Raw genomic sequence first — 27,124 nt, forward strand, 5'->3', positions numbered from 1 at the left:
CTACATTCTTTCTTGCCTCTGTGAGAGCAGAGAAGCAACTCCTCTCGGAAACAAAGAACACCGAGAGAACAGTGAAAAACAGGAAACCAGTGAACGTCACATCCAGTCTCCCATTCCCGTGGGAATCCAACAGTAACTCTGACTGTGGAATGCAAAACAATGTCTTGTGACTGCAGTTGCTGCTCAGTGAGGGAAATAGAAACCAACACTCTCCACCTTTAAAGACTAGCCCTTCCCCCCCCCCTAAGTTGCTCAGATACTGCTGTTACTGAATCCCTAAAGTTGTGGGGCGATTTGTTGTTGTTGTTATTTAGTCGTTTAGTCGTGTCCGACTCTTCGTGGCCCCATGGACCAGAGCACACCAGGCACTCCTGTCTTCCACTGCCTCCCGCAGTTTGGTCAGACTCATGTTTGTAGCTTCGAGAACACTGTCCAACCATCTCGTCCTCTATCGTCCCCTTCTTCTTGTGCCCTCAATTTTTCCCAACAGGGTCTTTTCCAGGGAGTCTTCTCTTCTCATGAGGTGGCCAAAGTATTAGAGCCTCAGCTTCACGATCTGTCCTTCCAGTGAGCACTCAGGGCTGATTTCCTTAAGAATGGATACGTTTGATCTTCTTGCAGTCCATGGGACTCTCTCGAGTCTCCTCCAACACCATAATTCAAAAGCATCAATTCTTCGGTGATCAGCCTTCTTGATGGTCCAGCTCTCACTTCCACACATCACTACTGGGAAAACCATGGCTTTAACTATACGGACCTTTGTTGGCAAAGTGAGGTTATGTGGGGCGATACCCAAACACGTTTTTCTCTGTGCACAAGAAGTTCAGTCTTAAGCTACCGAAGAAGCTGTTAACTCATGGTTTGGCACCTTCCCTGCATCATCATCATCATCCTAAATTTATTATTTACACCCCGCCCATCTGGCTGGGTTTCCCCAGCCACTCTGGGCGGCTCCCAACTTAGAAGAATATTTAAAACATGATAAAACATCAAACATTAAAAACTTCCCTAAGCAGGGCTGCCTTCAGATGTCTTCTAAAAGTCAAATAGTTGTTTATTTTTTTGACATCTGATGGGAGGGCGTTCCACAGGGCGGGTGCCACCACCAATAAGGCCCTCTGCCTGGTTCCCTGTAACCTCGCTTCTTGCAGGGAGGGAACTGCCAGAAGGTCCTCAGAGCTGGACCTCAGTGTCCAGGATGAACGATGGGGGTGGAGATGCTCCTTCAGGTATGCTTCAGGTAATCAAGGACTTACTTGTGGGGCAGAATGACTAGCTCCACAACAATGGAAGGTCCGTCTGAGACTTAATGGGATCTTGAGGGATCTCTAAGAGTGGGTGGAACAGCAGCATGTTTAAAAGCGACAGCTGGGCGCCTGACCAGCCATTTCCTCCCTGATCTTCCCTTCTGTGCCTCCTACGGTTCAGTGCCTTTCACAGAGGGTCTTGAGGGCAGCTGGTTTACAGGGAAGGGATTCAACTTTTGATACCATAAAATACAATGTGAGAATAGTTCAGTTAATAGAGCATGAGACTGAGGGAATCATGGTCATGAGTTTGTGCCCCTCATTGGGCAAAAGATTACTGCATAGCAGAGGGATGGACTAGATGACTCTCATGGTCTCTTCCAACTCTACAATACTATGAGTCTATTAAATAAAAGGAGCAATCAAAATACAATTACAAATCAATTTGAATGTTTAATATGATCAATATGCCAACTCCCACCTGCGGCCACAAATCCACAGACATGTTGTGGACCTCCTAAATAAAGCTTGTAGACCACAGTTTGGAAACCCATGCATTAAAGTTTACTGAATGAATTAAACTAGGAATAATCATACTGTTCTGTACAAGTTGTGCCATTTCCTCTGTTATTTAATATATATATTTTTTTAAATAATATTTATTAAAGATTTTCAAATATAACAAAAAAAAAGAAAAACATCCAAATTTAAGGCCTTATTTTCAATATCATCTTTCCAGGACTTCCCCCTCCCCACCCCCTCTTGTATTCCAATTCTTTCAAATAGATTCAACAAATTCTTACCCCAAATTTTAAAATTATTATTATTAACCCAATTTAAAAAATATTTTCCCATCCCCTAAAATCGACCTGTTCCCTTCCACGAGTTCCCCTCTTTAATATAAGATACAGATTAACATAAAAGAATTAAAAAAAGAATAAAATATAATTTAACACCCTTTGGATTCCAAATTTCCCTCCCCCCTTTCCCGGTTGCGTTCCCAATGTCCATCAAATCCACTGTCTCCTGGAGCTCCCACATCTGAACCATAATCTAAGCCATAATCCTTCACCAGTCCGCTTTGCCGTCTTTTTAGTAATCTTTACCGTCTTTTAATCATCTTTAATTTCAAATGTCCAATCTTAGAAAGGGTCTATCTTCCAACTTTGTCCAGTTCTTGTTTTTCTTGTTGTTCTTGATGTTCTCTCTTCTCCTCTTTTTTTTTTCTTTTTTCCCCCCTGCTCTCCTGCACAAATGTTCTAATTCCAAAAAGCTTGTAATTCCTCTACAGAGGCTTTGTTATTCAGGAACAAAACATTACGTCAAGTCCCTTCCATTCTTCAATAGATAAATCTATTGTCTCCTTTAGTGTGTAGACCTCTGTAGACAAAATAGTGTTCCATTTCTGCAGTTTCCCAGGAGATAAAATGTCCGATTCAAATACCATGCCAGCGATACTTGTAATAACCCACAGCTCCTCTAGAGGGATTATAGTAACTCAGTTTCATTCCCGATCTCACCCACCAGTCAAAGTAACTTATTATTCCTTGTTTTAAACAGTTTATATCCAATTTATAACAAATGTAACCAGCAAAGTCCTCGTAACAAAGTTCTCTTTTTGTTCTTCAGTTTTGGCAGCTCCTTTGACAGCTGTCAAAACCTCTATTTCTCCTCTCCAGGCGCTCTCACGGATCGCTCCCGGGGCTTCCGGGGGGGGTTGTATTTTAATTCACATTCCACTCTTCTCCTCCAGCCCAGCTTATAATTTTCCATCGCGAAATTAATATCTTTATCAAAAGAAAAGGTTGCGCTCGATCTTAGTTGTCAGGTCCTTTACTTTAGCTCCTCTACAACAGGGGGGAGGTTGACTTCCTTTTTATACCTCCCCCGCTCGCTCCGAATTTAAGAAAAAATTTATTCCCCTTTTTAATCCAAGTTCCAATTACTCACGGGTTGTTCTTTTAAGTCCAGATTTTCAATGGAAGAAGTCAGCGCTCTCCGCCAAATGGCATGCGGCTTCGCTCGGCAGGGGAAGCGGAGGACTCACAGCACACACACCCGTCACCCGCTCCGCAGCCTTTAAAAAGGCTCCTTCGCGTGGTCGGGGGGGCGCAAACGGTGCCAGCCGAGTCACCATGCCCATGGGTTTCAGCGCCCATGGTTTTTGAGGGTCCCCGCGTCGCTGGCGCGGTAGAACCCAGCCCCTGCCGAGCAGACTCCCTCCAGAGCTCGGAGGGAGTCCGCCATTCGGCGATGGCGCCAACCCGGAAGTCCCAACCCGGATGGCGCCAACTCCGGAAGTTAATATAAATGGTATCAATAAAACCGTTCCTCATTCATACTTTATTAATTTCACCACCAATGATACCACGCTGCAAGGGAAGCTTGCTGCCTTCCTTGACGGATAGCACTTCACAGCTACTCTGTCAAACTTGGGCCAATGTACGATGGCAGTATTATAAATTGACTTTAGAATGGCTTTCTATTAATAGAGGAAGAAATGGCAAACAAGAGATCCTGAATCCCGCGAGTCGCACATTGTCAGTTCCATAGTGCTTCCCAGCCAAGCCTTTCCGAATTGCTCTGCAACCAAAACAGAATTCACACTCACCTTTGTAAACATTTAATTGTTTTTGACATCCATCTAACTCCCTGTATGATTATCTAGCAAACCTTTCTAAAAAAAAACACTCTGACTCACATCCGCATTTAAACACAATAGCAAGTGTAACAATCACATATGACTATTTAAAAATAATAATTTTAAAACTGAACTGTGGGTTATTATTTATTTCTATCCCACCTTTCAATCAAGGAACTCAAGCCAGTGTGTATGGTTCCCCCCACCCCCCTTCCCCGTTTTTACCCTAATAACAATGGCTTGCTCTATCATTAGGCAAAGTGAGGCAGTTGCCTCGGGGGCATCATGAAAAGGCAGCAAATTGGTAATGCAAGTGAAATGCACTTGTGGGATTCTCTTCCAAGTGCCAAAATAACTTAACTAGCTTTAGATACTATGCACCATTTTCAGCTCTGCCTCAGGCAGCAAAATATCTTGGTGGGTTAGGCTGAAAAGTAGTGACTGGCCCAAAATCACTTTCATGGCTCATGGAGATTTGAACCTGGGTTTTCCTGATCCTAGAGTCTGCCACTCTTAAGACCACCACCACGTTGGCCCTAATCACCTAATTTGGTACATTGTACAGAATAAGCAAGCATTCAAAATACAAATCTTCCTCTTAATCAGTAGTAGACAAAACTAAATGATGTTGCCGTAGTACAGTCATACCTCGGGTTGAATGTGCTTCGGGATGAGCGTGTTCGAGTTGCGCTCCACGGCAACTCGGAAGTGACGGAGCATGTTACTTCAGGGTTTCGCTGCTTGCGCATGCGCAGATGCTCAAAATGATGTCACGTGCATGCACAGAAGCGCAGAAGCACCGAAACATGACCTGCGCATGCGCAGGCACACGGACATGGGTTACGTTTGCTTCTAGATGCGAACGGGGCTCCGGAACGGATCCCGTTCACATCTAGAGGTACCACTGTAGTCTAGGCTACTTCACACTTTTTTCAAAGTAACTCTGTATTTCAATATACTGGAGAGACAAAAGTTCATTTATAGAATGCATACATTGAACCTGGGACTGTTTACATGCAATCTCTAGAATCTCCAAGTACGACTAGTAAAGCTGCATACACTCTATCCCTTAAAGCACATTTGAAGCCTCAAAGGATTCTGGGTATTGTAGTTTATCCCTTACAGAGGTACAGTTCCCAGCAACCCTTAACAAACTACAATGCCCAGAATTCTTTGAGGGGCGAAATGTACTTCAAATGTGCTTAAATGTTACAACTGAAACCCTGAGGACCTCTTGCTAGTCAGCACTAGCTTACATAGGAGCTACAAGGACAGTTGCTTAATAGGCCATTTCCTATTTTCCTTAGTTTCAGCCATGTTCATTGGACTGATGCTGTCTTTGCAATTTGCTTTTATCCCAAGTATCCAGAACAATTCAGGAATCATGCTATTATAATTTGCTCATTTCTGTGCCTAGTTTGGGAACTGTGCAGCTCTTGGTTCTGAAATACATTTTCTTTGAGGTATGGCCCTTTTATATCAATGGGAGGTTCTTCGGATTTCAGCCCTTTTCAGTTCAAAGAATTCAGGATAGTGGGGTATTTTTGAACCCTTGTCTTCCCTTTTATTGAATCCTTGTCTCGCAGATGCTGATGAAAGCAATGACATTCTTAATGGACTCAGAATGAGCATGTCGTGTCATCTGATATCATGTCCTATAACAACTCTGTTATACTGGAGGCAGTAGGCATGCTGTTACCCACTAGCCTGTTAGTAATGTTACTTTGTTTGGTTCATTAAAATGATTTCTTAGATTTGCACTGTGCCTTGCTCCATTTGTTTTGATCAAAAACCATCTCTCTCTTTTAAACAACAACAACATATTCTTAGTGCCTGACAAAATCTTGATCAGATAGTTAAAACCAATGAACTAAAGGCTGAATAAACAATGGAAAAACATGTAGCATGGAGTTGCTACAGTATCATAAACAAATGGCCTTTTCTCATTTGTAACTACTGTACGCTGATTCTATGGCTAGGAGGGAGCATTTGGTACCACCATCCAGCCTGAGTCCAGAGCTTGCAAAAGAGAAACAAACACATTATGGAAAAGAGATGAGCGCCACACAGTGGTTCAATACAGGAAGTGCATTGCTTGAAACTGCAGGACTTATGAGATCTATCTATCATCTATCTATCTACACCACTATTCATAGAAAATATCAGAGCAGTTTACAATAATAGTACATAAAACTATATTGAAAAGTTAAAATCAGAAATCAGGGAGCTATTGTGAACAGATGTATGCTTAATTGCCTACATATTCCTGACAGGTGTGGCTGCCGAAAGCCTTCCCGTTACTTCCGGGTTCGCCTCATGCGTATCCTGAAGAATACACAACAAGAGCAGTACATAACCTGAGGTTCCACTGTACAGTACCCAGCCCCGAGATTAAGGTAAAGGTAAAGGACCCCTGGATGGTTAAGTCCAGTCCAAGGTGACTATGGGGTTGTGGCACTCATCTCACCTTAAGGCCAAGGGAGCCGGTGTTTTTCCACAGACAGCTTTCCAGGTCATTCGGCCAGCATGACTAAACTGCTTCTGGTGCAACGGAACACCTTGATAGAAACCAGAGCACACGGAAACACCGTTTACCTTCCTGCCACAGCAGTACCTATTTATCTACTTGCATTTATCTACTTGTGCTTTTAAAACTGCTAGGTTGGCAGGAGCTGGGACAGAGCAATGGGAGCTCACTCCGTTGCGGGGATTTGAACCGCCGACCTTCCAATCGGCAAGTCCAAGAGGCTCAGTGGTTTAGACCACAGCGCCACCTGCGTCCCTGAGATTAACAACACATTCACTACAGTGGTCAATCTATCCCTTTCAAGGAATGGATGTAGCTGGTGAACCAGATGAAGCTGGTTAGAGGCACTTCTAGCCATAGAGGCCACATGAGCCTCTTGTGACAAAGAAGTACCCACAAGCTACGCACTTGCTTCTTCAGACAGGGTGCAACTCCATCCAGAACAAGTAACTAGCCTATTTCCCTCATACTGCAACCACCCACCCAAAGATCCTCTTTCTCCCCAGGATTCAAGCACAGCCTATTGTCTCACACACCAAAAACTATTCATCTTGGTTCAAGCAAAAGAGTTTATTAGAGAATGGAGCTCATGTTATCCTACAGCACAGCTATGTCCATTGCTTATGCATATGTGAGGCAAGTCATAAACAGAGGGGGCAGTCTCTGCTCCACATAAATGCTGCAATTAAAAAACCAATGGCGATCCAATGAAAATATGAAGCTATAATATGTTAAGATATAGAATTAAGATAAAAACAAAGAGGGAAAGGATTTGCTGAATTAACCATGTGAACTGGAATACAAAAAAGGGAGGTGTGAGGAGGTCAGGAAACAAGTAAACAAAATATAAGATATGAAGATTGATTTTTTTTACTTCTTTTTTTTCTTCTTTTCTAATTGTTTTTTATTTTCCAGGTATTGTGTATTTTTTTTTGGATTTTTTGTATTTGTAATTTTTTCCTTTTTATTCTGTAATTACTTTCTTTTTTCTGTTTGTAAAACCCCAATATGCCTGTTGTCTTTGTCCATGGAGTTTTCTTGGCAGGGATACTGGAGTGGCTTGCCGGTTCCTCCTCCAGGTGGATCACGTTTGGTCAAAACTCTCCACTATGACCTGTTCATCTTGGGTGCCCTGCTCGGCATAGTTCATAGCTTCTCTGAGTTCTTCAAGCCCCTTCGCCACGGCAAGGCAGTGATCCATGAAGGGGAGATATGAAAGAAACATTTTGTTCAAAGATTACCATAATAAAGGACAAAAGTGGTAAGGACCTAACAGAAGCAGAAGACATCAAGAAGAGATGGCAAGAATACACAGAGGAATTATACCAGAAAGATATGGATGTCTCGTACACCCCAGGTAGTGGGGTTGCTGACCTTGAGCCAGACATCCTGGAAAGTGAAGTTAAATGGGCCTTAGAAAGCACTGCAAATAACAAGGCCAGTGGAAGTGATGGTATTCCAGCTGAACTATTTAAAATTTTAAAAGATGATGCTGTTAAGGTGCTACACTCAATATGCCAGCAAGTTTGGAAAACTCAGCAGTGGCCAGAGGATTGGAGAAGATCAGTCTACATCCCAATCCCAAAGAAGGGCAGTGCCAAAGAATGCTCCAACTACCGCACAATTTCACTCATTTCACACGCTAGCAAGGTTATGCTTAAAATTCTACAAGGAAGGCTCAAGCAGTATGTGGACCGAGAACTCCCAGAAGTGCAAGCTGGATTTAGAAGAGGCAGAGGAACCAGAGACCAAATTGCAAACATGCGCTGGATTATGGAGAAAGCTAGAGAGTTCCAGAAAGACATCTACTTCTGCTTCATTGACTATGCAAAAGCCTTTGACTGTGTCGACCACAGCAAACTATGGCAAGCTCTTAAAGAAATGGGAGTGCCTGATCACCTCATCTGTCTCCTGAGAAATCTCTATGTGGGACAAGAAGCTACAGTTAGAACTGGATATGGAACAACTGATTGGTTCAAAATTGGGAAAGGAGTACGACAAGGCTGTATATTGTCTCCCTGCTTATTTAACTTATATGCAGAATTCATCATGCGAAAGGCTGGGCTGGATGAATCCGAAGCCGGAATTAAGATTGCCGGAAGAAATATCAACAACCTCAGATATGCAGATGACACAACCTTGATGGCAGAAAGTGAGGAGGAATTAAAGAAGCTTTTATTGAGGGTGAAAGAGGAGAGCGCAAAATATGGTCTGAAGCTCAACATCAAAAAAACGAAGATCATGGCCACTGGTCCCATCACCTCCTGGCAAATAGAAGGAGAAGAAATGGAGGCAGTGAGAGATTTTACTTTCTTGGGCTCCATGATCACTGCAGATGGTGACAGCAGCCACGAAATTAAGAGACGCCTGCTTCTTGGGAGGAAAGCAATGACAAACCTAGACAGCATCTTAAAAAGTAGAGACATCACCTTGCCAACAAAGGTCCGTATAGTAAAAGCTATGGTTTTCCCAGTAGTGATGTATGGAAGCGAGAGCTGGACCATAAAGAAGGCAGATCGCCGAAGAATTGATTCCTTTGAATTATGGTGCTGGAGGAGACTCTTGAGAGTCCCATGGACTGCAAGAAGAACAAACCTCTCCATTCTGAAGGAAATCAGCCCTGAGTGCTCACTGGAAGGACAGATCGTGAAGCTGAGGCTCCAATACTTTGGCCACCTCATGAGAAGAGAAGACTCCCTGGAAAAGACCCTGATGAAGGGAAAAGATGGAGGGCACAAGGAAAAGGGGACGACAGAGGACGAGATGGTTGGATAGTGTCTTCGAAGCTACAAACATGAGTCTGACCAAACTGCGGGAGGCAGTGGAAGACAGGAGGGCCTGGCGTGCTCTGGTCCATGGGGTCACGAAGAGTCGGACACGACTAAACGACTAAACAACAACAACAACAAAACCCCAATAAATATCTTTGGGGGGAAAAAAAACAATGGCAATCCAAATGTGAATAAGTGTGAGATTACCAGAAAGTTATTCTGAGTTGGTAATGCTGGACGTTGAGGTCAATGTAGAAGAAACATTTGACCAACTTGTGAAGCATATGCCAAACCCAAGAGGCAGCAGGGAGAACAGCATGGTTAGGGTTGCCATACGTCCAGAGCTTCCTGGACATAACTGATATTCAGCCCTAATAATAATAATAATAATAATAATAATAATAATAATAATAATAATTTATTATTAATACCCCACCCATCTGGCTGGGCTTCCCCAGCCCCTCTGGGCGGCTTCCAACAAAGTATTAAAATACAGTAATGCATCAGACATTAAAAGCCTGGTTCCCTGTAACAAACAATTTATTTCATTTATGAATCACTTCCCACAAAACATCCCAGTGATCTTTTTTAAAAAATCCCAAACAATACAAACATTAACAATAAAAGCATCTATCCAAACTTTTTCAGAGCCAATGCAGACTGGGATAAGAACCAGGCAGAGGGCCTTCTTGGTGGTGGCGCCCGCCCTGTGGAACCCTCTCCCATCACATGTTAAGGAAATAAACAACTATCTGACTTTTAGAAGACATCTGAAAGCAGCCCTGTTTAGGAAAGTTTTTAATGCTTGCTCTTTTAACGGAGCCCTTTCCATTTCTCTTCCCACTTTGCTGGAGAGGTGCTGCGCAGAGAGAGAGAGAACATTTTTTTCCTTGTTCTCCTCCTCTAAAGCTAGGTGCGTCTTATAGAGCGAAAAATACAAACATTTCAATCTCTTAATTTCTCCTTATGCATCCTCTTTTTGTGTTTGGCTTTATGTGAGATAATGGCAGCTTTTGAGTAAAAATATTCCCATGGATGTGAGTGGGGAATCTTCACGATCCTATTCATACAAATCTAAGCTTAAACCTCTTTTGCTTGCTCGCTCATTCTCTTTTTCTTTTTTTCAGACAGAATCCAGAACCATACACAAAACATTCAAAAATAAGACTTGGTACGCCCTCTGCTGCCTCTTCATCGGTACTAAAGTCTGCATTTAGAAATCTATTATTCCACAGATGGACCTCAGAAAAGTCACAGGAAAAGAATGTTTGCTGCTACACACAGCTCTGCATGTGGTCCAGTTCTGAAAAGTCCATGGATGATAGTGAAAAGTGTCCAGGATTTATGCATAATGATGACTGCAAAGCAATCTGATCAACTTTATTTTTAAATTGTATTTTTAATTTGCAATCCTGAGCTCTTTGAGGAGGGAGGGCAGGATATAAATTCAATAAATTCAGTAACTTGATAACTGTCTAGGACTGTTGGAAAGGGAGAATTCTTTATACACCACCTTTAACTGCAAAACTCTCAAGGTGGCTTTCATTGATGAAATTGAAAAATAAATATATGATTCATTATTATTATTATTCCCTGCCCATTTGGCTGGTTTTTCCTAGCCACTGTGGGCAGCTTACAGCATACCTAAAAACATAATAAAAACATCAAGCATTGTCTTATTGTCAATCAACGGATTGACAACATGACAATACTTGCAATATATGAACAGATTGCTTATAGACGCAGACTTTGTTTCGACAAATATATTGGAAAAACCAGGAACCAAAAAGAAGGAATAAAATGGACAGTTCTACCAATGGCGGGAGGTACTAGGTAGAGGTCCCCAGGGATCAGTATTGGGAGCTATGCTTTTTAATTTGTTCATAAGTGATCTAGAGTTAGGTAAAGGTAAAGGGACCCCTGACCATTAGGTCCAGTCGTGACCGACTCTGGGGTTGCGGCGCTCATCTCGCTTTATTGGCCAAGGGAGCCGGCGTACAGCTTCCGGGTCATGTGGCCAGCATGACTAAGCCACTTCTGGCGAAGCAGAACAGCACACGGAAACGCCGTTTACCTTCCCGCCGGAGCGGTACCTATTTATCTACTTGCACTGCATGCTTTCGAACTGCTAGGTTGGCAGGAGCAGGGACCGAGCAACGGGAGCTCACCCCGTCGCGGGGATTCGAACCGCCGACTTTCAGCAAGTCCTAGGCTCTGTGGTTTAACCCACAGCGCCACCCGCATTCCTTGATCTAGAGTTAGGGATGAGCAATTTGTATTAATTTGGTAATGATTTGTTAAAATTATGGAAAATCAATAAAAAAAATTGGCAAAAAAGAGTTAGGAATGAGCAGGGACGTAGTTCAAGCAGCTCAAAGAGCTACGTAGCTAAGTTTCCTCACAATAATAAAATGTTCAGGGTAGTTAAAACAAAAAAGGACTGTGAATAGCTCCAAAAGGATCTCTCCAAGCTGAAAGAATAGGTAGAAAATGGTAAATGCAATGAAATGTAAGCAACTGTAAAGTGATGTGTCTCAGGGCAAAAAATCTTAATTTCACATATATGTGCATGGCGTCTGAACGGACAGTGATTGACTAGGTGTGAGACCTTGGATGTCAGCAGTGTGTGACAACTGTGAAAAGGACAAATTACATGCTAGGATCATTGGGAAAGGAATTTAAAATAACGCTGTCAACACCTTAATTCCATTATACTAATCTATGGTGCAACTGCACTTGGAATGCTGTGTACAGTTCTGACAGTACACCTCAAAAACACTGCAGAGCTGCAATAGATGCAGAAAAGCGCAAGCAAACTTATCACGATGCAACTTCCACTGACTTACCCAGAACTGACATACAATCTCAGCAATGCAGCCCAATCGTAGTCAGAACTAGGCAGGTCTTAAGTCACGCGGGGGGGGGGGGAGAGAGAGCATTCTCGCGAGACGTAACACGAAGTCGAAGTTGCTGTGTTTTCATAGCGCGGGGAAAGGAAGAGGGGAAGTTTGCTGCGCATGCGCCGCTGCTAAATTAGTTGTAACGTTCATTCACTTGACCGGAAAGGAAAAAGAGGACTGTTGAACAAATGTTATAGAGAATGAAGGTGCACATTTGACTCCTCCACTCTCTCCAAAAATACCGAAGCGAAGGAGCAAGGCCAAAAGCTTATTGGAAATACGCTTTGACATGGTAGTTTCAAGTGGCTGGTCTTCTGCTGAGCCGTACATAAAGGGCAGAAAAGCGCGACCTTCCTTGTTAGTGTCCCTCACTGACGGAGGAGTGCCCGTCGTGCCGAACTTCTGCCTACGCGGCGGCAAGAGTTCAACGAACAAAGCTCCGCGCCTCCCAACAAAATAACCGCGTTCTTGGAAGCCTCGGCCAATCTCGGAGAACGCGCTGCGACCACACGGCCCGTCTGAAGTGAAGGCTGCTTTTGCCTTTCCGCTTCTCTTGCCCCGCACATGGCGGACCCACGCCAACAAGTGCTCGGGAGCCGGAAGTCGCGATAGGGAATCTGTGAGGCTGCCGCTTTTCCTCGCGGGCTGCCGTTTCCTTCCGTCGACGCGTCGCTGCTGGGGCCAGTCGGCTTCATGGCGGCCATGGGCGAGGCGAGCGCTGGGGTGGGAGCGGGACAGGGCCGCAGGAGAGCCTATGTGAAGGTAGGCGCCGGAGGAGGAGCAGGGAAGCCGTAAAGCTTTTGCAAGGATAATGCTGTTTCCCCACGTGCGCGTGATCTTAACGACGCGGGGAACGTTGGGAGTCGCTAATACGCTAGATTTGTTAGCGCTTCTTATCCTGCTGTGCTTTTAATTGGTCGCAGTTATAGGCCGCCTTTTGTTCCGAGGAGCTCAAGGCGGTGCACATGGTTCTCCTCCCCCATTTCATCCCCGTGAGGTAGGTCACCCACTGAGCTGCACGGCTGAGCGGGGACTCGAACCCAGGCCTCCCCCCAAGTCAGAGACCTGCGCTGTAACCATTGCGCCACGCGGGATCTCGAAAGACTTTGAGTTTTCCCCCGCCCCTATTTATTGTTGCCCTCACAACAATCTTGGGAGGTAGGTTAGGCTGTGAAATGTTACCAGGAATACACAATTAACGCGGAGAAAGATGCATATACTATGTGTGTGTGTGTGTGTGTACACACACACACACACATGTATACACACGTGCACTTCGAAATTTTTTAAAAAAGTTAAATGCTCTACTGGTTCTTTTTCACACAGAATGTTCCCTGGAACATAACTTTCCCCCCTGTTAATTCATAATTTGGAAAATAGCCTTGATTGGGTTCTGTGGTAAATTGGGAAAAGTTAACCAAAGGTAGAGACTGAGGTTATGTAGATGGAACTTGACTGTTTTGACATATCCTCAGTCAATAACTTTTCACAGACTTGAAGGTAGGCTTGCCACTATCACATTCAGTTGTTTTTGTGAATTTTCCGCTAGTTTCTCTTGTTTTGCCAAACAGACTGTGACTGACTCTAGCAATATATACACGTGCGATATTTTGAGTGTGAAAATCACAGGCCCTTTAAATATATGAAGGAAATACCATATTGGCCGAAATATAAGCCACACCAAATATAAGCCACACCTTTAAAATTGGGGGGGGGGATACCCAAATATAAGCCAGTATGCTCCTGGCTGCATACTGGGGGGGGGGGGGGGGGGCCTGCGTTGCTGGCTGCCTTTCCCCTTCCTCACTCTCTCCCTTCCCGGCCTTGGGGGAGAGGATGGGGGACTATGTACAGGCACTGTTTTACCCACGTTCCTGGCTGCATACCGTAAGGTTGCAAATATAAGCTGCACTTTAACTTTTCAGGGTTGAAATTGGGGGGGGGGGGAGTGAGGCTTATATTCAAGCCAATACAGTGTATAGTTGTCCAAATCTGTGTGCATCTCTTAGAGACTGGGCCTTCATTTGAGTAGACAAATGCTTCAAGCTGTTTTAGTCAATTTAGCCACTTCACTTTTGTGGGACTAATATGAGAGCCAGTCTGCATTTGTAGTTCTAGTAAATACCACATTTATACATTAGAGATGTGCTAACTATAAATGTGAAAAACTCGGGAAACATTGATAGTAAACTGCTTAAAGGCCATCTTGGCAATTAAGCAGTATATAAATTTAATAGTAAATTACAGCTCTTTGAGTGTACATTTGGTTGCAAACCCAGTTTTGTGCCATGCAGCCTGTAGCTTTGTGGAGATGATAGGAAAATCATGCAAACAGGCCTATCCCTTGTGTTGAAGAGCCTATTTTTCTTCCACACCTACACCATTACATTTTCATAGCAATTGAGCTACTGATACCAGATCAGGACTAGTGCCACAGTAATTTAAAGCACTCCAGCTGCAGTACAAAAAGCAAAGATCTGTATGCAGCTATATGTTCTATTAGGATTGCCTCTTTGTGTTATAAATTCATGTGCTTTATATGCTTTCTGTATTTTGTAAAACTTTTTGTATATGAAATATCTGCTTTGCTTTAATATGTGTTGTAGCACGTTTGCCTTAATTGCTGTCTTCTAGGTTACCTTTAGGCATATGACCAGAGGTACAATCAGTAATCAATGGAGAGCTTCTCCCTCCTTTCCCCTTTTCTTGGTGTCTTATGATCGCCTGGTTCAGAGCTGTTTGCAGGAGTTTTCCTTTCTTCTTCTGAGCATGCTCTCAATTCTACTGCATCCTCTAAAAATGACCTTGGTAGGGTCCAGGTGATGGGTTTATACATATTTGAACAGTGCTTTGTTACTGGTGATTATTGTACCAGCCAGTAGCAGTATGTTAAAAGTACCTCCGAGCGCATTCAGAGTCTGTTTCTCTTTCTGCTGAACAAGTGCAGTTTGCCTCAAGAATGAAAGAAAAGCTTATAGGGCAGGTGACATAAACTGTTTGGGCTCTGTGCTTTTTTCTTCTAAGAAACTGAATGCTGCTACTACCTCCATTACAAGCATACAGTGCAGAACTAAATAACGTAACCTCCCTCACATAAAAAATTCCACTCTCAATACATGGTGCCAGCTAGTCAGCAATGCTGTCTTCCAAGATAATATCCTCACTAGAGCTGGTGGGAAACCTGTGATCCCTCCAAGTCTTGTTGAACTGCAACTTCCATCTTCTGTAACTACTACTACTACTATTATATTTGTTTGCTTATACCCCGCCTTTTTCCCTTGACAGGGGCTCACAGATAAAATAAGAACAACTAAAAACGGGGGGGGGGGATTAAAAAATTAAACATTAGTAGAACTAAAACGATGGATGAGCAATCACAGAAACAAAAACAGTGTGGTACCCATCTGCTCATTACAAACTGTCAGTTTTCAAAAGCATGCTGAAACAAGGTGTCTGGCAGGAGGACTCCTGAGAGGGAGCAAGTCTAACTTCTCTTGGGAGGGAGTTCAGACTCTGAGAACAGCCACCCAAAAGGCCCTGGCTAGAACTGATGGGTATTGTAGTCCAACAACATACTGAAGGCCACAGGTTCTCCATGCTCTGCAGTGTAGGGATTAAGCAGACCAATTCACTCTCATCCTCTGTCCCAACCCCTTTTCCATATTTTATTTTGCAACTTGCATTCAATGTTCCATGGCTCTTAAGTCCTCATTAGGCTGCGTGGGTTGGAATTGTTTCCTTTGGGGTTTTTTGTTTTGTTTTTTAATGTTTTGCTTGAATCCTTTGCTGTTGGCCTTTTCACTTCTGTGGCACTCCCATGTACTGAATTTCTGGGGTGGAGAGCCTTTTCTACTTATGTAGGCTCCTCATGTAATAGAGAACTATAATCTTCCATGGTTGATAAATGGGCAGAGGGGAAAACTCCTGGGTAGGGTTACTATATGTCTGATTCCTGGTTCATTAAACTCCCTCCCTCCCCCCTCTCAGTCTGCTATCAACAGTCTGTAATTCTAAGAATTGTCGGGCCATTTTGCAGTTTAAAAAATACTTTTCCTAGTGTTGAAATGCATATACTTGCTTGGGGAGATTCCCTTGAGTATGTAGAAACAACTGATTAATTTTTTTGTGATTAATTTTTTTTGATGGCCCAGTTGTGCTCCCAAACGCATAGGTATTTGATCACTTGTGCTCACTATTGGAACAAGTGGGAGCTGCAACAAAATGTTGCAGTGTAAAGCTAGCCAGTCATGTCCTGTTCCAAAATGCTCGTGTGAAAGCTCAAATATAATGCAGAACTTAAAGCAGTTGCGGAAAAGGAGTAAAAACTGAATCAACTGCCAAGTGAATGCAGCCTTAGTCAGTGGATGCATTGACCAGTTTAGCATCCTGGCCCAGCCCCCTGCTTCCCAACGCACTCACTCTTCAACATGTAAACTATTTAATTTAATTTCGTTTTTATTTAAATTCTGTTTTTCCATCAAAAGGACCTTCAGTCAGCCTCACTAAAAATAATACAATTACGTAAAGGTAGCCCTGCCCGTACGGGCCAGTTGTGTCCGACTCTGGGGTTGCGCTCCCATCTCGCTTAAGAGGCCGGGGGCCAGCGCTGTCCGGAGACACTTCCGGGTCACGTGGCCAGCGTGACGAAGCTGCTCTGGCGAGCCTGCACCAGCGCAGCACACGGAAACGCCGTTTACCTTCCCGCTATAAAGCGGTCACCTATTTATCTACTTGCACTTAAGGGTGCTGTCAGAGCTGCCCAAGGTCCCAGCTCACAAAGGACCAACGCCAGGTCGTCGTTATATACAAAAGTCTTTATTGAAGTTCAGTTTCCATTCCAAAGCCGTAGCGCGCAGCTCTACGTCTTAAACCTTAGACCGCCGAAGTTCCGTCTGAATCTCCTCCCCCCTGACACCAGTTTAAGATTCTCGCCCTGCTCCACCTCTTCCTCCTCTGAGTCCTCCTGTCTGCTGGGGCATTCCCCTTTCTGGACTCTTCTGACGCTGAGTCCCCTGACTCCTCCCCCTGTCTCAAGCGGGCTTTAGGACCCGGCTCCCAATCCTCGTTCTCTGCTGCCCCGCGCGCCTGTACTTTTGAACTTGGCTCTCGCGCCAACCCAGTGACCTTCCTCCTGACCGTTGCACTGCTTCTGTCACTGCTTCCCTCTTCCGGGATGCTAGCCGGACCTGACCTCCCCTCCGTTGCCTGACTCTCCGATGGAGGCGTGGTCAGCCCTGACTCCTCTTCTCTCCCTGCTGGGGGAGACGCTACCCCCCGATACCTGGGACTCTTCCCCCCCACTATGCTCAGGTGGGGAAGCTGGTCCTGATCTCCAACTGCTGCTCTGGGAGTCCCCGCTGGTCCCTTGCTTCTGGAGTGTCCCCCTTGGGACCCCCCTTGCCCTGGCCACCGGCGCCCCCTTCTGTGAATCTTCCGATTCGCTGGAGAGGCTCATGGAATCTCTCGGGCCACTGTCATCTTCTCCTACGCTGCCCTCAGATTCTTCCCCTTCGCTCTCCATCTCCCCTCTTCCCTGTGCTTCTGCTCCTGAGCCCCTGACAGGTGCTTTCGAACTGCTAGGTGGGCAGGAGCTGGGACCGAACGACGGGAGCTCACCCCGCCGCGGGGATTCGAACCTCCGACCATGCAATCGGCAAGTCCTAGGCACTGAGGTTTTACCCACAGCACCACCCGCGTCCCTAAATACAATTACATACTGTATCATAAAAAATATATATTTCAAAGTAGTCAATAACAATGCATTTGAAAGAAATATATCCCATTTATAGCAGCAGAAAATATGACTCTTAATATGCTCAACATCCATAAAGCCTGCCAGCAGAGAATGGTCTGGCCACCTAAAAATATTTCGTTGAGCTAGTGAGAATTTTTCCAAGCATCATCATCCCAAGTGCCTTGCTAAAAGTTGTTGCTTATACTCATTTTCCCTGCAGCTCGCTTCCCTGTCTCTGCTGGCACTCATTCCTCTTTGCTCCACAGTGAAACTCCTATGCTCCAGAGATCATGGGTGCAATTTGACAGTTGCATTATTTTTCTAGCTATGACCTCCCTATTTTCCAAGGCAAAGATAGCTAGACTAGTACTGTGGAGGGTGAAAGGGAGTGCTGTGCTGGGTAGGGTGCAGAAGTAAGTTTGCTACAGTTTGCAATTTGGTTAGTTTCCTAGGAATAACTGCCAGGAAAGTTGACATGTGACAAATAGCATCTGTCACCTTAGAGCTAATTCCTACAAATCCTTCAGCACTTATGTGATGCCAAAGTGGTCAAAAGAATACCCATGCACAATAAAGAATCTGAACCCTTTTGGTATTGTGTGCTAATGCACACTCGCCTGGGCCTTTCAATTGTGTTGAAGCATTTGTGCAGTTTGTTCCACCCTGGTTTTGCCTTGGGTGGTTGATGAAGACTGCATGATGCCATGCTAAAGAACACTGAAGAAATCAAACACAGAAGAATCTGTCCATTAAAAATGGAGTTGTAGAAGTGTAGAAGTACAAGCCTGTTCTCCAGAATGGAAAATGTAATCCTGAATTTGCTGGTATTTCTCCTCCTCCTCTTTCATCTTGTTACCCTGTCCTGCTGCTGATGGTGTAGTGCCTTCTCCCTTTTAAAAAATTCTTTCTGTAAACACCAGCAGTTGTTGCTTGCTTGCTTTCTAGCACCACCTGCCATGGTTTTAATGAGCATTTCATAGGGCATCAGCAGTTTAGCTTAGTTCCACGCCAACAGCAAATTAATGTAATAGTCTTGCCATCTTCTGTTCTTACTAAAATTTGCTGCTATCCTACCTTTCTTTAAATGTGAGCAAAACTGAAGCGCCAGATGTTGCAACATTCATCAGGGTAAAATATTGCCAGTAACAACATTATTCAAATCTTGATCCTGTCATTTTAAGCAGGGTCTGACAGCAGAAAACAGTTTTGTACATCTGTTTCTCTATCCCAAATGGGACGAGGTCTTCAAACTAGTAAGATAATTTTTTGAAAACAAGCAATGTTCTATTGGAATTTGTGGTGAATTCGTGGGAACTTAAACAAACCATTAAAAGCCTAAGTTCAGTGTTTAGCTGCAGAAGTGAAATGCTTGCGCACCCATAATGCAAATGCTTGCAGAGGTGGGAATATGTTGCTCCCTGTGACATGTTGCTGCGAAGGCTTGAGCCTGAAAAGAGAATGCAAAATGCAATATTTCTTAAGAAGTAAGACAAGAAAAATGATAGTGTCTCCAGCCGAAGCATCCGGGACTTTTGAGAGCAATTCTATCATGCCCTCTTGAAAAATCTGCTCTAGAAGATCAGGAGGCGTTCAGTGCAGTGTGAGAGGCTGCATCCTGAAGAGAAATTTGGTACAGACCATGTGCATAATAAGCACAGTGTTCTTTGAATTTTGGCCTCTGAAATTAGTTGAAACAAATGCCATATCTGTGCCAATACTAGAAGATGTCTTAAAAATGATCCTAGTTCTGAGTAAAATCTCAGTTTGGCCTTTTGAAAAACTAGTTTGAACCATGGATGGACACATGCACATGTATGACTCATGGAAATGGAAAACAGCAGGGGATTTTAATTTTTTTTGCTGCTCTGATTTGGAGCTTGTCTGCAAAATTTAGATATCTGCAATGTTACTTCTTGCTTAATAGCTTCTGCATATATGCTTTGCTTCCGTCATTCTCCTTGCAAATTACTGGCTTTTCCTTCCGCTTGAATATGAACTGCATTAGAAAATCTTCATAAAAACTTTCTTAAGGATGCTTCCCTCCTCCTCAATTAAAGTAGATAATGGATGTGGTCTGAAGGTGCATCTCTAATGTGGGAATACTCCTGTGTGTATCCTCCTAGTAAGAATAGCGTGTATGAGATGCCTCGTACAAAGACACACGTTCCAACTGCTTCTGTCCACATCTTAAATTTTACACAGGAAGAATCCAAGAGATGGGCTTGAGACTACTTTCCCAAGGACATCTACTAGACTACTACTATCAGTATAATTTTTATGTTTAAATCATACCCTGAGGTTTTGAAAACATTAAGATTGTTGCATCAGATCTGTTAGTAGACCCTAGGTAGAACCTTGATTTTTGAATTTTTAAACAACTTGACATTTTTTGTTTTGGACAGATGAAGTTGAACTTATTTTCTGGAAAGCTCGGGATTCATAATGCCAACAGTCACACTAATACAGATAACTGTTATTGATTTGGCAGTCTTACCAGTGAGCAGCCTTTGAGGAAGTCAGTGCCACTGTAGCTCTTAAAGTACCCTTTCATTGGCAAGGGACGCCAATCCATCTGGCTTAACTCTCAACTAGGCTAAGCTTCCTTTTGTACCCACTTATTGAGGCTAGTACAGACTTGTCCTAGCCACTTGCATTCCTTTGGTCTCCATATCAAATGCTTCTTAAATGATATGGCAGTTGCATTGACATGCCTACGCCTATCATGGAAGCTGCTGTACTTCTGCGCTCCGGATGCCAGTTTTTACCCAGATTAATGCATTCTGGTAGCAGAGGTTTTGTACAAAATCTTATGGCTGCCTCCAGATCATAAGACAAAGGCAAAAGTTGCCTGCACAATCAGTTGTATTGTATAGTTCAGCTGAATCCTTGAACATCCATATTACGTTTGTTTTTATTTTGGGTCTAGTTGAAAGTAAAGGTATGCAGCATGAATCTCATTTCCTTCACTGCTTTCTCCAGGCTAATCGTAACAGCTGCTAAGGACGACAAAGACAAACTGTAGACAATCAAATATATTGTACTGGTCAAGTAAAATGGATCCATGTTCAGTAGGAAATCAGCTGCAAGCTAGCAGCGATTGCCATAAAACATACTTTACCTGTCACACTGGATTCAAGACTAAGCAAGAACTATCATCAACTGATCTGTTACTCCTTCAGCTTAGGACTGGGATAACACTTTCAGAGAACGATACAATCTGCTTCCATCATGCTAAAGTTTACCTTGATAGGTATGAAGACTTGCAAAAGTCGTGCTGTGATCCTTTTAATATGCACAAAAAGCTTTCAAGGAAAAACTTGCATGCAATTGACATAGACGATGCAACTGTTCTAAGTGCCAAGTTTGGACGGCAGTTTATACCTGGCTGGAAACTTTGTCAAAAATGTACACAGATAATAAATGGAAGTGCAGAGGTTGATTCTGAAGACCGTCAGCGAAGGAGACTTGATTCAGACGTATGTATATGGGATCATTTTTTTCACCTATCTATTGGACTTAGGCTGCAATCTTGTGCACACTTATCTGAGAGCAAGCCCCAGTGAAAATGCTGTTCCTTAATTCGAAGTAATTGTGCCTGTGGGTTGGGCTGTACTTAACGTAGAGCATCACTAAGATAGCTATTATTAATTAATTAACCCTCAGGTACTAATGGTATGCTAAATACTGTGCAATTTCCACATGTGTGGTCATCACTTGATAAGTGCAACATGAAGAATTATGTGAAACAGCCATCATTAGTCAAAACTTAACAGAAGTCACTCTGATATAACCTCACATCATCTCAAATGTAGTAACTGGCAATAGAGCATTAATACATGTAACTGCAGTTCCTCACATGATATGTTATGCATATATGTATGAATGTGCTCTAAGCAAGTCTAACGTGATTAATGTGGAAGAAAGAGCAGGGTTTGACACTAGAATGGTGAAACTGAGTAGAAGTGGATTCATAAAGGTAAAGGTAAAGGTACCCCTGCCCATACTGGCCAGTCTTGACAGACTCTGGGGTTGTGCGCCCATCTCACTTAAGAGGCCAGGGGCCAGCGCTGTCTGGAGACACTTCCGGGTCACGTGGCCAGCGTGACATCGCTGCTCTGGCGAGCCAGAGCCGCACACGGAAACGCCGTTTACCTTCCCGCTGGTAAGCGGTCCCTATTTATCTACTTGCACCCAGAGGTGCTTTCGAACTGCTAGGTTGGCAGGCGCTGGGACCGAGCAGCGGGAGCGCACCCCGCCGCAGGGATTCGAACCGCCGACCTTTCGATCGGCAAGTCCTAGGCGCTGAGGCTTTAACCCACAGCACCACCTGCGTCCCAGGATTAATTCATAGCCATGTATAAAAGTTGGAACCACGGCAGTCTTTGGGGAACAATGAGATCTAGTCTACACATACAACAGAGCAAAGTGTAGGAGTTCTGATGGGATTGAATCGATATCATGCTGCCCCCTTAGAACTTATTTCATCACTTGATAGAGGGGGGTATCTATTCCTAGCAATAAAAAGCAGCATGATGGAAGATGTACTTTGAAATGGAAGTTATTCTCCAGTCTTCATCTAATGAAAACATACAGCAGATAATTTTTTTAAAGATGAGGTCAAAAGAGAACTGAAAATATGTCCTGTTTACTTATTAAAGTAGGCTTTCACTATTTCTATTTCCATTAATTTGCACCATTAGATATATACTCATATCCCTGCTCCACAAGAAATTGCCATTGCCTTTTTACTTCCTAGTGTTACTGCCCGTTTAGAGAGACCTTACGAGTGGTCAGGTGGCTAAGATGTCATAAAATTAAAATACGTGTGTTGGGGGAGAGGGATGCTTTGTGCCACAGCATACAGCAACCACTTGTTCACATTTTTTGTATTAACCTGTAATAATCTTCCTTGACCAAGAGCAATTGCTGGTGGATACCCTGTTCATGTAGACAGGGATTGAGGGCATCTCAACCTTATCCCCCTTCATATTCATGAACTGAGCATTTGAAGGCAATGACACTCAACGGAAAGGTTTTTTTTTACATTTGGCCCCAGCTTTGAGCCTCTTTTTACCTAAGAAGTGACAGCATTCTAATTGATTAGCAAGCCTTTGGTAGTGTATGCATTAAGCTTTGTATTAATAGTTCCAATGAAATTGTCTATCTGTTCAGGGACGTACAGCTAAGGCCTTGAAGTCCTTACAGTTTGCTAATCCAGGACGACATTCTGAATTTGCTCCAGAAGCAAACAAAAGGGAAAAAAGAAGGCTGCAGACAAAAAGCACATCCAACAATTCAGACAGGTGAGCTCTTTTCCTCCGATGATTACACTTATCCTTGCTTTCACGCCCTTGGGGGAAAGTCTTTATTTGCATCTGGACCATGCTTCAAGTCTGCTTAAGTAGATAGAATCTCTTTTCATTCAAGTGCATAGAAATGGTGTGATAAAAATCCATTGTAGGGCATGGAAAAAACCTTGAAGAATAAAGAATTGCCACACAATAATGCTATTGGAGCATCCGAATTAATCCACAGAATAGCTAAAAGGTGACTGATCCTGCCTTTTCTGTTCCAAAGTGGTTCTGAACAAATCAATTCTGTACTGAAGCAGGAAGGTGAATGTTGATTAGAGTTGTCCACAGCATCAGTAGACTCCTTTCAGATATAACATGTGATCACACCTTAGATAGTAATGATGCCCTTCCCCAAAATTAATGAACCCTAAAACATTCTGTCCACCGTTGCAATGGGAAAGAGAAAGGAAACAGAATTGCATAGCCTATGGACAGACATGACAACCTGTTGCATGGACAGACTCTGTCAACATGTTTCTGTCAACATGTATGTAATGGTGCCTCCCTAGAACCTAAACTTGCCCGAAATTTATTGGCAGTCTCTGTGGCTAATGTAATGTATGGCTTTTGATTCTTGGCATAAGATTAGCAAATTCAGAGCAAATTCACCTAAAAGTAGATTTAAACTGAATTGCCAGTGACTTAAAATGGAGTCCAGTGTTACAGACTGCTGTTAATTCTGCTTTCTTTCTCCTCCAGGCAACTCATACCAGCAAAGAGCAAAGTGTACGATAGCCAAGGCCTTCTGCTTTATAGTGGGATAGACCTCTGTGACTGTCTTGATGAAGATTGCCTAGGATGTTTCTATGCTTGTCCCAAGTGTGACTCCAGCAAGTGTGGACCTGAATGCCGCTGTGATCGCAAGTGGCTATATGAGCAAATTGAGATAGAAGGAGGAGAAATTATAAGGAATAAGCAAGCGGTATAGCTTGCACGTTGAATTCAAGTAATGAGCATACATGCCAAAGGTTTTCACTTACAAAAATGCATAAACTTTGTTCAGATTTCCAGTTAGTGTTTGAAGTGGTATATGAAAGTTGTGGCTCAGAGTTAATTTCCCCTTTTTGGCACCCTTACAAAAAAGAAAATCTAGAACCTTATTAATGGGCAAGTGGATTAATCAGAACAGTATTATGCATTTTGCACCATGTACTCTGTAGAAAAGATGCATTTCCCAAGCGTCTCCCCTCTTTTCACCTGGGAGTGTTGCCCATTTCAGAAATGTGACCATTGATTTCATCACTTTAATTGCTAGAAGCCATGAGCAGTATTAGCACATAGTAGATTTGTGATTTGATAATGATGTTGCATGGTGGGTAGAAGATGTTAACAACAGATAAAAGGCTTTTTGAGAAGATGGTACCACTTCAAAGAAAAGTATTGGACCGCTTTGAAATATTTCCGTGTTTTTGTTTTTAATCTGAATACAAATCTATCTTGTGTTTTCAACAGTATTTTACTGATGAGGAGAAAATAATAAACCAAAGATGTAATCTCAGGTAGCATTTCCATTATGGGTTTGTTACTTGAGAACTATATATTTGAGTCTCTAGGCAGTTGGACAGAGAATTTCTAGGATGAATGACAACACAATCCCATTTAGCCTTTAAGAATATGTGCAAGTTAATTATTTGAATTTGGACATTAGGAGCACAAATGGGGAACCAGGAGTAATGTGTTTTATATTGCAATCACCGATGCTCTGCATAAGGATATGTACAGAATTTATTTTCAGTAGCAATTAAAAGGCTGCATTTTTTTGCAGGGCCATTTTCATAGTTTTGACCCCATATGCAATAAGGAATTGTATCTGTGTAAATTAAACTTGCCCTTGAGGATAGATGACTTTCCATTTGAAAATGATGGTTAGGTGGTAAAATGTGTAAGACTTAAAAAGTTCCTGTTAAGTATTATCCTAGGAGTTTTGTTTGACTCCGCCTGTGTTCAGGAATTTATCCTGTTACCTGTAGTGTCCTAGGAAGGCAAATTGTGTCATGCAAAGCAAGAAAGCTGCATAGGAGCTGGTGGATGTTTGTCCCTAAATTCAGGAGGAGATGGAATTGAATCCATAGCCCTGAACTTGGAGTTCCATGACTGCTTTGAGGGGCCCACGTGGAGCTACTCCCTTATTTGACATATAAATGTTTATTGAGGGGCCATGAGGTCTGAGAACATTGGAGTGTATCCAAGGAGCTTCTGGATTAAGTCAATTGTGTCTTTACAGTATTTGTATGCGTGCATTTATTTATATATGAATAGAAACCATTTCATTATCAATTATGATTGCATTTTTTTACAATTTGCAAATGTCTGTACTTTAAAAGACTTAAGATTACACCTTTGCTGGGGCTGCATTATATCTGACTAAATTGGGCATTAGCAAATCATCTTGTAAAGAGAAATCTGCAGTAGGAATGGTTATTAAATTTAAAATTGCTTCACTTGGTATCTTTTTTTAAAAAAAGCATTTTTCTATCTAAATCAACTCCAAAGCCTCAGTATGCAAATAGCTTTATTGGGACCTACCAAAATGTCACACAGTCATTTTCATAGGTCTTAATAAAGGTATTACCATACTGTGGTTTTGGGCTTTTTTCCCCTATTGTATGAATCAATACAGACTTAATATTTTTTTAAAAAAACCCGTAAAATAACTTTAGAATACTATGTGCAACTTTGCTTGGCTTGATTGATTTCATATCTTATGTAGTAAAGTTTTTCCAGCTATGTACAGAAAACTAGCCATCACCTAAAACTGTTTTTAGAGCCTGACTAACTGCTGGCAAGTTATTTGAACAGATGGATTTTTTTACTCTCCCTGCAAAGTGCCATTCTGCAAAGCTTACAATAAAATAAAAGTACTTAAAGGGAAAAGTTTGACACCTGAACAATAAGATACATATATATGGTTTTACCCAAAGCTGTCCAGGTGCGAGCAGAACAGACTTCTAATCATGCAATCAGAACTCCGCTCCTGCAGCCTCTCAAAATCTGCTCTGTGGGGTTGAGGAACCCCCGAGTAAATTTGTGGAATTGTAGAAAGGCGTAGAGGAAGAAGATATTATGCTGCATGAGCTCACTATCAGTTTAAAAATTTGGATACTGGCAGATAAATAGCTGCAAGTCGCATTGCAGCATGCTGGAATATGAAATCCTCTTGAACTTAAATTTCTTAGTGTTGACATCTACTGGCACTAACAAAATGTAAAGCAGCAATGCAAATATTGTGTTTGTCTAATTTCTTCAACAAAAAATTGATCAAATTTACCCTCAAATGCTTAGACGTGTGTTTCAGTGACTAACCTATTATAAAATGTTATACAGTGTAATGGCTAGTATATATTAGTAATATATTTTTCTTTTCATTTTGATATAGGTATGTATTGGTAATCTGCTACAGATATTAACATTAATTAAACAGAGGTTGCAGTTCTATGCACAGATACTTTGGTCAATTCCATGAATACTAACAGATAGTATGTACTGCATGCTGAAGTGATTAGTTATGCAGAAAAACTTACTCCACTTACACTGAAACATTACTGCTAGTACTAGACAGCTGGAAACGAAGATACACTATTGAGTAAATATCAGGTATTTTCTTTGTCAACTCACGTCTGAAGATTCCTATATTTCTTATCATTTATCAAATCCTGTTAATAAATACATTTATTTGAGCCACATATTTAGTTCTATTATTCTTCTTTTTAAAGTTCATCCAGATAGGTAAAGGTAAAGGTACCCCTGCCCGAACGGGCCAGTCGTGTCCGACTCTAGGGTTGCGCGCTCATCTCGCTCAAGAGGCTGGGAGCCAGCGCTGTCCGGAGACACTTCCGGGTCACGTGGCCAGCGTGACTAAGCGGCATCTGGCGAGCCAGCACCAGCGCAGCACACGGAAACGCCGTTTACCTTCCCGCTATAAAGCGGTACCTATTTATCTACTTGCACTT

The 27,124-nt window shown here is 42.8% G+C and overlaps 1 protein-coding gene across 1 annotated transcript; it reads left to right on the plus strand.

The window, feature by feature from the left end:
- The first annotated feature begins 12,723 nt into the window (after nucleotides 1-12,723).
- Nucleotides 12,724-26,857, plus strand: ARL14EP (ARF like GTPase 14 effector protein). Its single transcript, XM_079973268.1, has 4 exons — nucleotides 12,724-12,848; nucleotides 20,800-21,296; nucleotides 22,993-23,123; nucleotides 23,874-26,857. The coding sequence occupies exons 2-4, from the start codon at nucleotides 20,874-20,876 to the stop codon at nucleotides 24,100-24,102; spliced, it is 783 nt and encodes a 260-aa protein (XP_079829394.1). The 5' UTR covers nucleotides 12,724-12,848; nucleotides 20,800-20,873; the 3' UTR covers nucleotides 24,103-26,857.
- Nucleotides 26,858-27,124: the final 267 nt, after the last annotated feature.

Source organism: Podarcis cretensis (assembly GCF_951804945.1).
Source record: "Podarcis cretensis genome assembly, chromosome: 1".
NCBI lineage: Eukaryota > Metazoa > Chordata > Lepidosauria > Squamata > Lacertidae > Podarcis > Podarcis cretensis.

Bases quoted from the DNA above. Each gene is read 5' to 3' on its own strand.
- ARL14EP (XM_079973268.1), top strand. From the start codon at position 20,874: ATGGATCCATGTTCAGTAGGAAATCAGCTGCAAGCTAGCAGCGATTGC. The intron at 21,297-22,992 runs GTATGTATATGG...CTATCTGTTCAG, and splicing joins GAAGGAGACTTGATTCAGAC to GGACGTACAGCTAAGGCCTT. The intron at 23,124-23,873 runs GTGAGCTCTTTT...TTTCTCCTCCAG, and splicing joins ACATCCAACAATTCAGACAG to GCAACTCATACCAGCAAAGA.